The sequence below is a fragment of the Oryx dammah genome, unplaced genomic scaffold (assembly GCF_014754425.2).
Source record: "Oryx dammah isolate SB20612 unplaced genomic scaffold, SCBI_Odam_1.1 HiC_scaffold_28, whole genome shotgun sequence".
Taxonomy (NCBI): domain Eukaryota; kingdom Metazoa; phylum Chordata; class Mammalia; order Artiodactyla; family Bovidae; genus Oryx; species Oryx dammah.
The window spans coordinates 53,053,513-53,068,666 of NW_024070212.1; the positions used below are offsets into that span (position 1 = coordinate 53,053,513).

General features: G+C 38.9%; 1 protein-coding gene across 1 annotated transcript in view; it reads left to right on the top strand.

The window, feature by feature from the left end:
• Positions 1–1,506: 1,506 nt before the first annotated feature.
• The window catches only part of GTF2B (general transcription factor IIB), a 32,658-nt gene continuing 19,010 nt past the window's right edge, over positions 1,507–15,154 (top strand). The window contains exons 1-2 of the mRNA XM_040232385.1: positions 1,507–1,653; positions 6,338–6,444. Of these exons, the coding sequence (XP_040088319.1) occupies positions 1,637–1,653; positions 6,338–6,444 (124 nt within the window). The 5' untranslated portion in view covers positions 1,507–1,636. The remainder of the gene's footprint in view (positions 1,654–6,337; positions 6,445–15,154) is intronic.

The window sequence follows — 15,154 nt, forward strand, 5'->3', positions numbered from 1 at the left end:
CTGACCTAAGTGAATTTCTCTTTTTTCTGAACACCTTGGTGGAATCGCCCCTTTGGCAAGTAAGAATTGTGGTCAAACTGGAGCAGCTGACTCCAGGCCGGGGGAGGGGTGTTTAGCCTTCAGGCATGCGGGCTTTGCCCACATCTACTTGATCATCGAAAAAGCAAGAGTTCCAGAAAAACATGTTTCTGCTTTATTGACTATGCCAAAGCCTTTGACTGTGTGGATCACAAACTGTGGAAAATTCTGAGAGATGGGAATACCAGACTACCTGACCTGCCTCTTGAGAAACCTGTATGCAGGTCAAGAAGCAACAGTTAGAACTGGACATGGAACAATAGACTGGTTCCAAACAGGAAAAGGAGCCCGTCAAGGCTGTATATCGTCACCCTGCTTATTTACCTTCTATACAGAGAACATCATGAGAAATGCTGGGCTGGGGGAAGCACAAGCTGGAATCAAGATTGCCAGGAGAAATATCAATAACCTCAGATATGCACATGACACCACCCTTATGGCAGAAAGTGAGGAAGAACTAAAGAGCCTCTTGATGCAAGTGAAAGGGGAGAGTGAAAAAGTTAGCCTAAAGCTCAACATTCAGAAAACTAAGATCATGGCATCTGTCCCATCATTTCATGGCAAATAGATGGGTAACAGTGGACACAATGGTTGACTATTTTTCTGGGCTCCAAAATCACTGCAGATGGTGATTGCAGCCAAGAAATTAAAAGACACTTGCTCCTTGGAAGGAAAGTTATGACCAACCTAGACAACATATTAAAAAGCAGAGACATTACCTTGTCAACAAAGGTCTGTCTAGTCAAGGCTATGGTTTTTCCTGTGGTCATGTATGGATGTGAAAGTTGGACTCTAAAGAAGGCTGAGCGCCGAAGAATTGATGCCTTTGAACTGTGTTGTTGGAGAAGACTCTTGAGAGTCCCTTGGACTGCAAGGAGATCCAACCAGTCCATCCTAAAGGAAATCAGTCTTGGGTGTTCATTGCTGGGACTGATGTTGAAGCTGACACTCCAATACTTTGGCCACCTGATGCAAGGAGCTGACTCAGAAAAGACCGTTATGCTTGGAAAGATTAAGGGCAGGAGGAGAAAGGGATGACAGAGGATGAGATGGTTGGATGGCATCACCGACTCGATGGACATGGGTTTGGGTGGATTCCCGGAATTGGTGATGGACAGGGAGGCCTGGCGTGCTGCGGTTCATGGGGTCGCAAAGAGTCGTACACGACTGAACGACTGAACTAAACTGAACTGATGCGGGCTTTGCCCCCTCCACGAAGCCCAGTATTTTGTGTTGTAACTCCAGTCAAGTTGAGGGTATCTCTGGTGCAGCACGTTTGCAGAGTGCCCTTGGGAATTTTCCCAGATGATTTCCTATATCTGCCCAGCCACATAGAAAACGACCGAAAGTGAATAGGAAAGTAAGAAAACGCAAAGCACGGGGCGTACCCGAGCTCACTGTTCTTGGCCCTTCTCCGGACCCGTAGCCACGCCCTATTACGACTGCGTGGGCGATTCGCCTATAAAAGCCCGTCTCGCTGCGTTTCGTCGCCACTGTCTCTTCCTGTTTGCGGTTTCGTGTGTCGTTGTTTGTAGCTGGAGCCGCAGTGGCCGGGAAGATGGCGTCTACCAGCCGGTTAGTACGTCATGTAGAGCCCAGCCAGCTGAAGGGGGGGTGGCGAGTGCCGGGGCTAGCAGGGCGGCCGCTCCCGCTGCTTCGTCGAGCAGAACGCCTCGGAAGTGCGGGGAGAGGCAGCCGGACCGGCTGGCCGCCCGGGACAAAGGCACTTCCAGACGCGGGGCTGTCAGGGGTGTCGCAGGGGGTAACGAGTCGCCGGCGTTTCTCCTCCAGCGTCCTTGGTCGTTTTCTCACCCAGGCACTATCGTGTGGGGGCCTCCGGTGTCCCCAGCCCCTGGCCTCGGGTCTTTTGCGTATGATCCAACTGTCCTTTTTTCTTAAATTTTCTACGCTTGTTTTTTTATCTGTTGGTCTGCCAGCCGAGGGTCCGTGAATCCTCTTCTAGAGAGCGGGAAAGGGTTAGTTTTTGGCCTTTATCCATCTGACAAAAAGTTAGGGACGTCAGCGTTGGTAAACCTGATGGAAACTGATGGCCATCCCCGAGGCCTTTTGAAGTGGAAGCTAAGGCATTTCTGAAGAGTTGATAAGTCTCCTTAGGAGATTTCTTTAGAGATGTCATCTGCATACTCCTGAAGAAAATTTTGCCTGCAGAAAATTAACATACTGGGGAGTCAGTCAGAAGGCAACCCACTCCAGTGTTCTTTCCTGGAGAAGCCCAGGGACGGGGGAGCCTGGTGGGCTGCCACCTATGGGGTCGCAGAGTTTCGGACACGATTGAAGTGACTTAACAGCAGCCGCAGCACAGAAGTCACTAATATATTTTAAAAATGTGATGTACTGATTGATATCTACTGCAAATGCATATAGTACCATTAGAGACAGCCTTTAATCCTGTGACATGAAAAATGCTTGCAGACCCTAATTATGTCTCATGACCCTGAGGTAGATATTAGGATTTTTGCCTTAGTGTAAACTGAGTCATGCCCGTGTTGACTTTTCCAAGGTTAGTATTAGAACAGAGTATAGAATCTCAGATAGCTGTTTCCTGTTGTCACACTTGGTAACTCATAATGTATTAAACATATCAGATTAAGTTCTGTAGCTTCTGGAAGGCAAGGTAACTCTGGCATAATTTTTCTGAACTTGTTCTCGTCTTTGGAATTGAGTTCCTGATGAAAGCCATCATCACAAAATGATAATCTTTGAGTAGTCCAGGCCCTTTCTGGTGAGTACCAAGGCTTACTACTTTATGTTACTGTATTTTAAAAAGATGGGGCAGGAGGCAGCCTTAGCTAAACTATTTGGAAACAACTCTTATGGCCAGTGATACTTGTTTACTGATTGTAATTCTGTGATGAGATGCTCAATCATTTATTTGGGTGTGGCTCTGTCAGGTTAGGGTTCCTTGTAGGTAAATGGAGAACTAGCTTCCCAAGAACACCTATATATAACATTCTCCTACGGCAGATCTGCTGTGAATATGGTCATATTGGGGCTTTATTATAACATATTGTAGTAGTTACATATAGTAAATTCACTTGATAGATTCTTTATGGAAAAAAAATATATTTCCTTTGTGTGCTTTATTCTCTTCATTAAAAGAAAAAATGTGAGATAGTTCTTTGAAATAAATTTTCCCTGGGCTTATTGCAGTTGTCCATCTCGTTGAGTTTTTTTTTTACCCGTGAGAACAAAGGTGGATGTTAGTATTTCTGTGATAGCTTTTTTCCCCCTGAGGAAGAGGGACAGTTACTGGACTATGAAACTGCTTGGTGTTTTCACAGAGAAGAACACAAATGTTGTGAGTTCAGATCTAAACTCTACCACTCATTAGTTCTGTGACTTCAGGAAAATCATTCTCTGAGCATACTCTTTAAAATAGAGGTAATGCTTAATTTGTGGAGAAGGCGATGGCACCCCACTCCAGTACTCTCGCCTGGAAAATCTCATGGAAGGAGCAGCCTGGAAGGCTGCAGTCCATGGGGTTGCTGAGGGTCGGACACAACTGAGTTAACTTCACTTTCACTTTTCGGTTTCATGCTTTGGAGAAGGAAATGGAAACCCACTCCATTGTTCTTGCCTGGAGAATCCCAGGGATGGGGGAGCCTCATGGGCTGCCGTCTATGGGGTCGCACAGAGTTGGACATGACTGAAGCAACTTAGCAGCAGTAGCAGCAATGCTTAATTTGAAGGGTTGCTAATGAAGATTAATAATAGATGTACAGTACTAGACACATAGTAAAGGATAGCTATAAAATGAAGTTTGGAATTACGTGGCTTCTTAGGCAGCCTAAGTTGTTTTAATGTCAGTGGTGGTGGTTTACTCCATTCCTTCCCTCTCGTTTCTTTCCCTTTCTTTTCTTTTCTTCCCTTTCTTTTCTTTTCCCCCACTACCCTACTCTTGTGGTTCCTCTTTTGTATTACCCTTATGGGTTATTTAATTAAAAGTTAACTGCTTGAGCACAATTTTATTTTATTTTGAATAGGTAACACATGCAAATCATAAAAAGCAAGAAGAAAAGTGAAAAGCAGTTTCTTTTTTCCCTCACTCCTAGCCATCTAATTCTTCTCCAAAGCAGTCATTGTAACCAGTTTCTTGGTGTTTTCCTAGTGATTCTGTGGTTTAACAAACATATTCATATAATCCTAATCTCTCTTCCTTCCAAAAAGTAGTCTAATATAAAAAATGAATGCCATCTTGCTTTTTACCTTTTTTTGTGAAGTTTTTAGCACACAGATTTTAAGTGTGCAGTTCAGTTACAAAGTGAGCATGTACACGTAGCTGTCACCCAAGTCTCTCGAACAAATACCACTAGTAGCAGCAGCACTCTGGAAACCTCCTTTATGCCCTCAGTCAGTACTCTTTCTCAAAGAAAACTACATCCTTATTCTTAACATTATAGATTTTTTTTTGCTTGACTTAAACTTTATATATAAATGCGTATGTATTCCTCTGTGTCTGGTGTCTTTTGGTCAGTATTTGGAGATTTACTCATGTTATTGCATATAACTGTAGTTCTTTCTTCAGTTTTCTCTGAAATCCCTATGTTACTCTTTCACTCAGCATATCTTTGAGTTGTTCCTGTATCATTTTTATATACATATACATGCACACAATATTCTGCTTTTTAATAGTACAAAATATATCAGTCCTTTGAATGCTGTGTGCCACATGGCTGCCCATTGTACACATTTGTAATTACTGTTAACTTTTCTAACACTGTCCTTTATTTTGACACAGTTTTTAAAAAATAGTTTATACTAATTTCTTAATGTTTTATTTATTATAATTTATTAAAATATTTTCCTAGTAGAAGTTTATGGAATAAGCATGTTGTTGTTCAGTAACTGTTTGGAACCCCATGGAATGCAGCACACCAGGCCTCTCTGTGCTTCACTATATCCCAGTTTGCTCAGACTTAGGTCTATTGAGTCAGTGATGCCATCCAAGCATCTCACCCTCTGTCACCCCCTTCTGCTCCTGCCTTCAGTCTTTCCCAGCATCAGAGTCTTTCCCAGTGAGTTATGTGTTTACATCAGCTGGCCAGAGTATTGGAGCTTTACTTAGCTTTAGCTGCTGCATCATTCAGGATTTATTTCCTTTAGGATTGACTGGTTTGATTTGCAGCCCAAGGGACTCTCAAGAGTTTAATAAACGTGAATATAAACTAAACCTCTATTCCCTGTTTTCCCAGTGAGAAGATTCAAGATGTGTTCCAGTTAACCTGAATGTGTACATTTGGGAATATGGATTATATTATCAGTTTTTCAGTGGATATCACCTGTGTTGAAAGTTACCATTCTGAACTGTGTTTGCTAGTTTGAGAAACTTTATCCAAAACCGCAAATACCTGTTTATATACTTCCAAGAATAGTTGATGTCTTTTATATATATGTTTGTGAAGCTTGTTCTGTATTACTTTAAGTGAAGGGCTTATTTTCAATGATACCAGACATTTGTGATTGTAAGACACCACAGCCATAGAAATAATTATTAAATCTATGTTAAATATCTTTGATAGTTTTTAGAACTGATTCTGTCAGGTCAGTTAAGGCTGATGTGTCTTCCCCATACTGCCTTATTTTCAAAATAAAATAATTGAGCAAATTATTAATATCACAAATAGATTTAAAAGTAGCTTTTGAAATCATTTCTTGAGTGCTAACAAACTCAGTTCTGGACTAAATGAAATTATCCTAAGTTCAGCAGAGCCACATCTACCACCTTGGTTTGTATACTTTTTAGGTTCAGTGTACATTCAAGTTTATTACTAAGGTATCCAGTGACTAGAAAAACACAGACTTGAAATTTATTCTCTCACCAGAGAAGTAAGTGTCAAGGGTCGCAGACCAGATGGTTATATGTACATGTTGCGTGTTACGATGGTAGGTAGCCATTTCCATACCAATCAAGATTTATAAACATTTTAGTAGTCTACATGTTTAAAAAAAAAAGCTTGTTTTCTGTTTACATTTTTAGAGCCTTCCATTCTGCAAACCAGGAACTATTCTTAACAAAAGGCAGTTCCAGTAGTATCTGTTAATTACTGAGTAGGATTTAAAGTAACATAACTAGGATGTTTACTTTGAAATTGGAGCTTAAATGTATTATAAGTGTAAATGTACTGTAAATTTATTGGGAAAGTGTTTGGAATCCACCTCTTTCCCCCTCCGAAAGATTAGTACTTTGTTGCATATTGGTTAGAAGAATATTTAAATTTTTTTTTGTGTGTGTGTGTAGTTTGGATGCTCTTCCAAGAGTCACATGTCCAAACCATCCAGATGCGATCCTAGTGGAGGACTACAGAGCTGGTGATATGATCTGTCCTGAATGTGGCCTGGTTGTAGGTAAGCAGTTACTATGATTTTAACTGAAAACACTATTTTGGGTACTTTGCTTTTGTATATTTTCCAAACATTCTTTTAATGAATACGTTTTTACTTTTTCCTCTTACAGGTAATACATATTTTTTGTAAAGCAAATAGATTTAGAAGAAAGGAAATAAGTGAGAGTAAAATCAGAGACACCATATTTTACTGTCTGTAGAAACACATATATTTCATAATGTGGGGTAGGATGGAACATCTAAAATTGAGGTAATTAATCCAGAAGGAAAGGCCTTTAGTCCTTTGTTTCCTGAGTTTTTTGGCTTAAATATTTGATGCACACTTGTGCATATGGAAATAATGAATAAATGTAATCTATCTTTTGTGATTTTCTTATATTTAAACATGATTTGTTTCACAGCAATGAAATTAGATAAGCATGAATTATTTTGGGGTAATAAAGGAATGTCTTTTAGAGGTATTGAGTCTCATGCAAGGCCTTTTAGTTATCAAAAAAAGATTTGTTTAAATTTCATTTGCTCATACAGACTGATTTATTTATGAATTTCTAGTGTGAAATTGTTATTGCCCAGAATACTGCTTCTTAAAATTTCACTTTATTCCTGAAAGTGAAAGTGAAGTCGCTCAGTCGTGTCCAACTCTTTGCGACCCCATGGCTTGTAGCCTACCAGGCTTCTTGGTCCATGGGATTTTCCAGGCAGGAATACTGGAGTCGGTTACCATTTCCTTCTCCAGGAGATCTTCCCGACCCAGGGATTGAACCTGCGTTTCCAGCGTTGTAGGCAGACGCTTTACCGTCTGAGCCTTGCTCACTAATCTAGATCTGTAGTATAACTTTGGGATAGAGATAGTCTGTTCAGAAATTTTTCTTATTGGGGGGTTGTCTCCAGCACCTGAGAAAAGGTATAATACTTCAAGGTTTGAAATACTCAAGAATGAAACTGCTAGTAGGATTGTGGGCAGTGTAACAGAAACATGGGTAGTGTTACACTGTGGAAGTGTCTTGTTTGGAGCACGTGTAATATTCTTCCAAGTAGGCTGCTTGCCTCAGACCTCCAGTGGGAGTTTTAAATCATACAGAGTTGTTAGTAGGAATTGAAACCCATTTGCAATTATATCCTACTCAGTAAGCAGTATTAACAGTTAATAAGCTTATATGCTAGGCACTGTTCTGAATGACTTACATATTCACTCAGTTTTTCCTTAGTGACACCTATGAGGTATATCTTCATTTAGAGATGGGAGAAACTGAGGATTAAGTGGTCCAGCAGTCTAGTTCCACTGCCATAGTTCCATTATGACCTGTCACCTATTTTTATATGGCCTGTGTGCTGAGAATGACTTATACATTTTTTTAATGGTTAAAAAATCAAAATAATATTTGGGGACGTGAAAATATTATCAAAGTCAAACTTATAAATAAAATTTTATTGGAATATAGTCACACTCATTTGTTTATACATTGTCTGTGGCTGCTTTCATGTTGCAACAGCAGAATTTAGTGGTTGTAAAAGGAACATGTGTATGGCGAAAACCACTACAATATTGTAAAGTAATTAGCCTCCCATTAAAATAAATAAATTAAAAAAAAAACCTTATATGTTCTTCTCATCACATCATACTGCTGCTCAGTGCACTACAAATCCCAGTTATAAATCTGCAGCATTTTGAGTGCCAGGCATACCTCCATACTGCAACTTTTTATTTATTTATTTTGTTACCATTGCATACCCATCAAGTCAAAATGAGAGAGAAAAAGATGAACTCTGAATGTCATGTTTTTAAGGCATAGTGGAGCATAAGTTGTTTGTTACTGGATGAAATGGTGAAGCATTGTCCTTATCATGTGGTCCATACTATAGATAAACCAGAAGAAGACAATTGACGTTTTCAGGCTAAGCATTCATCACAATACTGCTAACTCAGGAAAACAGTGGTCATAAAATTTAGAAAATAGCAAGTAGAATATCTCATCACAGCCGAATTTCTTCACAAAAGTAAAAGAATAAAAATAAGGCTGCAGTTAAGTTTCTGAATGGCTCATTTACGGGCCAAACAGGAAAGATCATTTATCAATGATGAGTTATTTGTGTCTGTTTGTAGTAGCTAAAGAAATGTGTCCAGAGAATATAAACTTAGTTAAGACCGCTAGCCTCTCAGCAGAAACAATTGCTTGAAGAGTTGAGGATGTTGGGAGTGACATCAGTAGTAAATTAAAAACAAGATAATTTATTTCAAGTATTTTTTCTAGACTCTTGATGACTAGACAGGTGTTACTGATATTGCTGATTTGTTTATTCACAGAGTCAGTGCAGAGTTTCATAGACTGTGAATCAGCTGCATGGAACAACTACAGGAGAAACTACTTCTAAATTAAATTGCCAAAATACTGATTCAGTACAACCTGAAGTGGAATTTGCTAGGATGTGTTAAAAATAATGTGTAGTGCAGAAGACTTAGTTGGACAAACTTAGAAAGATTGTGAAAATGGAAGATTTTTCAAGTGTATAGTTATCCATTGTATTATTCATTTGCTATGTTGTTGAAAAGGTTTGAATTCATCTTGATCCATATATAATGTCAGTGGTGAATTTCATTCACTCTCATGGACTTAACTGTCATCAGTTCTATAAATTTTTGTCAGAAATAGAAGCTGAGTATCTTGACTTGCCCAACTACACAGTCATTTGGTAACTTAATAATGGCAAAGTTTTCTTGTGACTTTTTTTAAAGCTCTGGGGCAAGGTTGAAGTTTTTCTGAGCCAGTACTGCTGTCAACCACTACTATTGAACACAAATGGCTTCAGAAAGTAGGTTTTCCTGCAGAGTTGCTAGTGTTTATTAATAAATCCAATCTAGAACTGCAAAGGCAAAGCGGTGATTGATTGGTTACACTGTAGTACAGCCAGTTTGACAATTAGCATTATTTAAAACATAAGTAATGTCAAATTGCTTTAATACATCTTATATACTTTAATTGTTAACAAAAGTTAAAACAAAAACTAAGATTTTAATTCCCACTGAAATCTACAGTGGATATATTTTCCAAACTCAAACTTAAATCAGTATTTTTCAGACCAGGATACAAGTGCAAAGGACATTTTCATATTTTAAAGCTGCTTAACTGTAATTAAGGAGATTCTACCTAATCTTTAATTGGAAGTGATTTTTTAATCTACAATATAGTGACATGTTAAAAGGCAAATACCAGAAAAATGTAATAAGATTCTATAAATGCCTTCTAAACAGTGAAAATGCTCTATTAGAAATGCTTGTAGATTAATGTCAGTATTTGATTGTACTTGTCTGCATGAGGGAAGACATTTTTAAAAGTAAGATACATAAAATTTTATTATTATAACACTGACAGATGACCATTTTTAATTGATTAAAAAAAATTTTTTTTAATGGTAGGGAACACTAACTTTGAACTCTGATTAAGTGATATGTTATCCTTCAAAAGAGAATTCTGTTATTCCCAGTAGTAGAAATTGTATTATAACAAATTATATTTGGTTATTAATAAATTAAAAACTAGTGGATTTTTCTCTTTTTGTTTAATTACATATATATATATACAAAAAATAACCTCAGTTTGGCCTCCGGACCAAAGCCTTTATAAAATGTTTTCTATGGCCCTTTACAGAAAATGTTTGCTGACGCCCAAGTTAAATGAGAACATTCGAATTCTTACCAAGTAGTAAGATGGAACTGATAATATGTAAGAGTGAGACAGAGACAGAAGATTAATTAGAATTTCAATTTCTTGATTCTCTTAACTTCTGTCACCATTTAAAAATAAATAGTGGAAAAATACTGTATTATATTTCCAGTCTTTCCATCAGCTTCACTTCTGCTGTAACTAGCAAGATAGTTGGATAAAATTAAGTTACTAGAGAAGGAAGATATAATTCTCAAGTCTTATATTCTTTTTAGTGCTTGGAATCCTAAATTTTACTTTTTTTTTTTTTTTTTCCTATCTCTAACCAAAGATAGTTAATTTCCTTTTAATTTTGCTTTATATTATTATTGAACAGCATCAAAAATGGTATTTTTCATTCTAACGATGTAAACTAAAATTTTTTTTTCTTCAGTTTATTTGGCTGCGTCTGGTCTTAGTTGCATCACACAGGATCTTTCATTGTGGTGCACAGACTCTCTAGTTGTGGCACACTCTAGTTGTGGCTTTCCTGGTGGTTCAGATGGTAAAGAGTCTGCCTGCAGTGCAGGAGACCCAGGTTCGATCCCTGGGTTGGGAAGATCCCCTGGAGAAGGAAATGGCAACCCAATCCAGTATTCTTGCCTAGAAAATCCCATGGACAGAGGAGCCTGGCAGGCTGCAGTCCATGGGGTTGCAAAGAGTCAGACATGACTGAGCGACTTCACTTCTTCACTTCACTTCACTTAGTTGCCACATGACATACCTGTAGGATCTCTATTCCCCGAGCAGGGATCAAAACCATGTCCCCTGCACTGCAAGGTGGATTCTCAACCACTGGACCACCAGGGAAGTCCTTAGGCTAGATTTTAAGGCCTGAAAATTTACAAGAATAGTCTGATTGAACTTTTCTATATATAGAAATATCTGTTTGTGATGCTGGGTTTTCTGACATAAAATATAACAAACTTTTGTTTTAACATACACAGTAGCCTCATTCACAGGTATTGTGGTTAAATGTATAATATGATGCCCTGCAAGTGAAGAATCTATATCATGACCAGACAAGGGGAGGCAAGCACAAAAGAGTCTGCAAACAGAAAGTTCCATTTTGCTGATGTTACTGTCAGTCAAATTATGTTGAAAATAGTTTAATTGATCATGACTTTCCATGAGTCTAAATTTTAAAAATACATACACATATGTACATATATACAGAAACATATATCATTGTCATATATTAATAATAAGATTTCCATCATCATTTTGATTTAAAGGCATATGCTCTTCTTTTGTCAGCTCAGTTCAAACTTTATCTCTAATACTCTGGAGATAGGGAAGAAATAAAGCTGGGCAAATATTCTGTAGTCCACTCAGGGCATAAAATTTGTAACTTTATCATTTGAGATACTGATGTTCATAGTGATTTATATTTAGATAGTGTCATCATATGTCTTCTAATAAATAATTTTGGTGTACATAGTTTGATTATATTTGCCATGAAATTTTACACTGCCTGAAAGTTTTTAGGTTATAACATTTCTTGAACAAGCACTTTGAATAGCTTTTTGTTTAAATAGTCACCAGACAACTTTAGAAACAAGCTCTTTTAGAATTGTTTCTGGACAACTCTGTACTTAATATTAATGTGTTCTTGAAACTTAGGGCATCCCATTGTCACTAATTCCCTTTAATGTTAAACTCAAGACCAGATACTGCTTAACTGTCATTTTTGGAGCCGTATTGTACCCCTCTCTACTGAATCATCAAGTAAGAGTACCCATTACTACTATTTTTTTTAAGTGAAATAATTCATACTACAAAAAATATGTTTTGTGTGATATACCTCTTTTATAGTCTCTAATGACACTTCTCACTGTCTTTCAAGCCATCCTTTGTAGGCTACTTGAGGCCCATCACTCAGTCTTAAAACCAGTGCCACATATTTTAGGACTTTATTAAAGCAATATCATACTTTCTGGAACCAGTTTCTGTTTCAGTTACATGATGGACCACTTTAAAATTTAGTGGCTTGTAACAGCCATTTAATTTTGCTCAAAATTTTATACGTCATTAATTTGGGAAGGACTCACTTAGGCTACTCTTTTAGCCCTAACTGGACCTGGAGGGTCCACTTCCATAATGGCTTCTCAACTGCATTTTGGTACCTTTCTGCTCTTTGACCTCCCTATGTTGAAGTGTCATCGTCTAAAGCCTTTCCATAGTTGTATTAGAATAGCTCATACATGGTGGTTGGTTTCTAAGAAAGATATCCCAAGAGCAAATGTTCTGAGGGAGAGTGGAAGCTGGGCTTAAATAGTTAAGGGCTGTGCCTTGAAACAAGGTCATTTCTGTATTCTGTCAGTCACAGCAGTCCTAGGACCCACCTAGACTGGAAGAGGAGAAGAAACAGCTCCACCTCAGTGTGAGGCTTCCCCCGGTGGCTCAGAGGTTAAAGCGTCTGCCTCCAATGCGGGAGGCCCGGGTTCAATCCCTGGGTCAGGAAAATCCCCTGGAGAAGGAAATGGCAATCCACTCGAGTATTCTTGCCTGGAGAATCCCATGGACGGAGAAGCCTAGTAGGTTACAGTCCACGCGGTCGCAAAGAGTCGGACATGACTGAGCGACTTCACCTTGACTTCACCTTCACCAGTGTGAGGGTAGTACCTGAAAGTCACTCAGTCATGTCTGACTCTTCGTGAGCCCGTGGACTATACAAGCCATGGAATTCTCCAAGTCAGAATACTGGAGTGGGTAGCCAGCCATTCTCTTCTCCGTGGGATCTTCCCAACCCAGGGATCGAACCTAGGATTCCCGCATTGCAGGCGGATTCTTCACCAGCTGAGCCACCATGGAAGCCCCAAGGTGAGGGTAACAATGTCATATTATGGAAGAATATGGATGGGAGATATTATTGCTGCTATTTTTGGAAAATACAATTTGATGTCTTGTTTAATTTTTCCGCAGTATTTAAATGGTTGTGTAGTATTTAGTCTCTCTTATAATTTAGATTGTTTCCAATTTCTTTTTAGCTGTTTGTAAAACTACTTAACAACATGTAACAGTAGACATTTGAATTATAAGATTATTTTAGATATTTGAAGTATTATTTGTCATTGGCTGTTTTGTCAGTGACCCTTAAGATATTGGTAGTGATCTCTCAAATAGGGCCAATTTTTAAAGCAAAGCTTTGTCATTTCTACCATGAAACTGTTGACTCCAACTGCACTGTTTGTCGGTCCCCACCCACAATCCTGTGTGATTATGTCACTTTAAAAGTTGAGCACTAGGTGGCAGTATAATCATATTTAGATTATCAATTTGTTCATAAATTTGACCTTGTACATTGTTTATATGTACTTACAGGCTGTAAAGTATTCAGTTAGTAAATTATCAAGACTTTTATAAATTAGGATTTCACAGTGAAGTGTTGTATAGAAATAGTGTTATCAACTTAAAGCCACTTTTTGAATACCACTTAAAACAGAATTCCTTCGTTTTTCTTAAAAGTAATGTAAGGAAAATACCAGAGAATAGTCTCGATTCAGTTCAGTCGCTCAGTCGTGTCCGACTCTTTGCGGCCCCATGAACCGCAGCACGCTAGGCCTCCCTGTCCATTACCAACTCCTGGAGTCCACCCAAACCCATGTCCATTGAGTCGGTGATGCCATCCAACCATCTCATCCTCTGTCGTCCCCTTCTCCTGCCCTCAATCTTTCTCAGCATCAGGGTCTTTTCCAATGAGTCAGCTCTTCGCATGGCCAAAGTATTGGAGTGTCAGCTTCGACATCAGTCCTTCCAGTGAACACACCGGACTGATTTCCTTTAGAATGGACTGGTTGGATCTCCTTCCTGTCCAAGGGACTCTCAAGAATCTTCTCCGACAACTCAGTTCAAAAGCATCAATTCTTCGGCCCTCAGCTTTCTTTATAGTCCAACTCTCACATCCATACATGACTGCTGGAAAAATCATAGCCTCGACTAGATGAACCTTTGTTGACAAAATGTCTCTGCTTTTTAATATGCTGTCTAGGTTGGTCATACCTTTCCTTCCAAGGAGTAAGCGTCTTTTAATTTCATAGCTGCAATCACCATCTGCAGTGATTTTGGAGCCCAGAAAAATAAAGTCAGCCACTGTGTCCACTGTTTCCCCATCTATTTGCCATGACGTGATGGGACCAGATGCCATGATCTTTGTTTTCTGAATGTTGAGCTTTAAGCCAACTTTTTCACTCTCCTCTTTCACTTTCATCAAGAGCCTTTTTAGTTCCTCTTCACTTTCTGCCATAAAGGTGATGTCATGTGCATATCTGAGGTTATTGATATTTCTTCCAGAAATCTTGATCCCAGCTTGTGCTTCTTCCAGTCCAGCGTTTCTCATGATGTACTCTGCATATAAGTTAAATAAGCAGGGTGACAATATACAGCCTTGACGTACTCCTTCTCCTATTTGGAACCAGTCAGTTGTTCCATGTCCAGTTCTAACTGTTGCTTCCTGACCTACATACAGATTTCTCAAGAGGCAGGTCAGGTGGTCTGGTATTCCCATCTCTTTCAGAATTTTCCACAGTTTGTTGTGATCCACATAGTCAAAGGCTTTGGCATAGTCAAGAAAGCAGAAATAGATGTTTTTCTGGAACTCTTGTGCTTTTTCCATGATCCAGCGGATGTTGGCAATTTGATCTCTGGTTCCTCTGCCTTTTCTAAAACCAGCTTGAACATCTGGAAGTTCATGGTTCACGTATTGCTGAAGCGTGGCTTGGAGAATTTTGAGCATTACTTTACTAGCATGTGAGATGTGTGCAGTTGTGCGGTAGTTTGAGCATTGCCTTTTTTTGGGATTGGAATGAAAACTGACCTTTTGCAGTCCTGTGGCCACTGCTGAGTTTTCCAAATTTGCTGGCATACTGAGTGCAGCACTTTCACAGCATCATCTTTCAGGATTTGAAATAGCTCAACTGGAATTCCATCACCTCCACTAGCTTTGTTCATAGTGATGCTTCCTAAGGGCCCCTTGACTTCACATTCCAGGATGTCTGGCTCTAGGTGAGT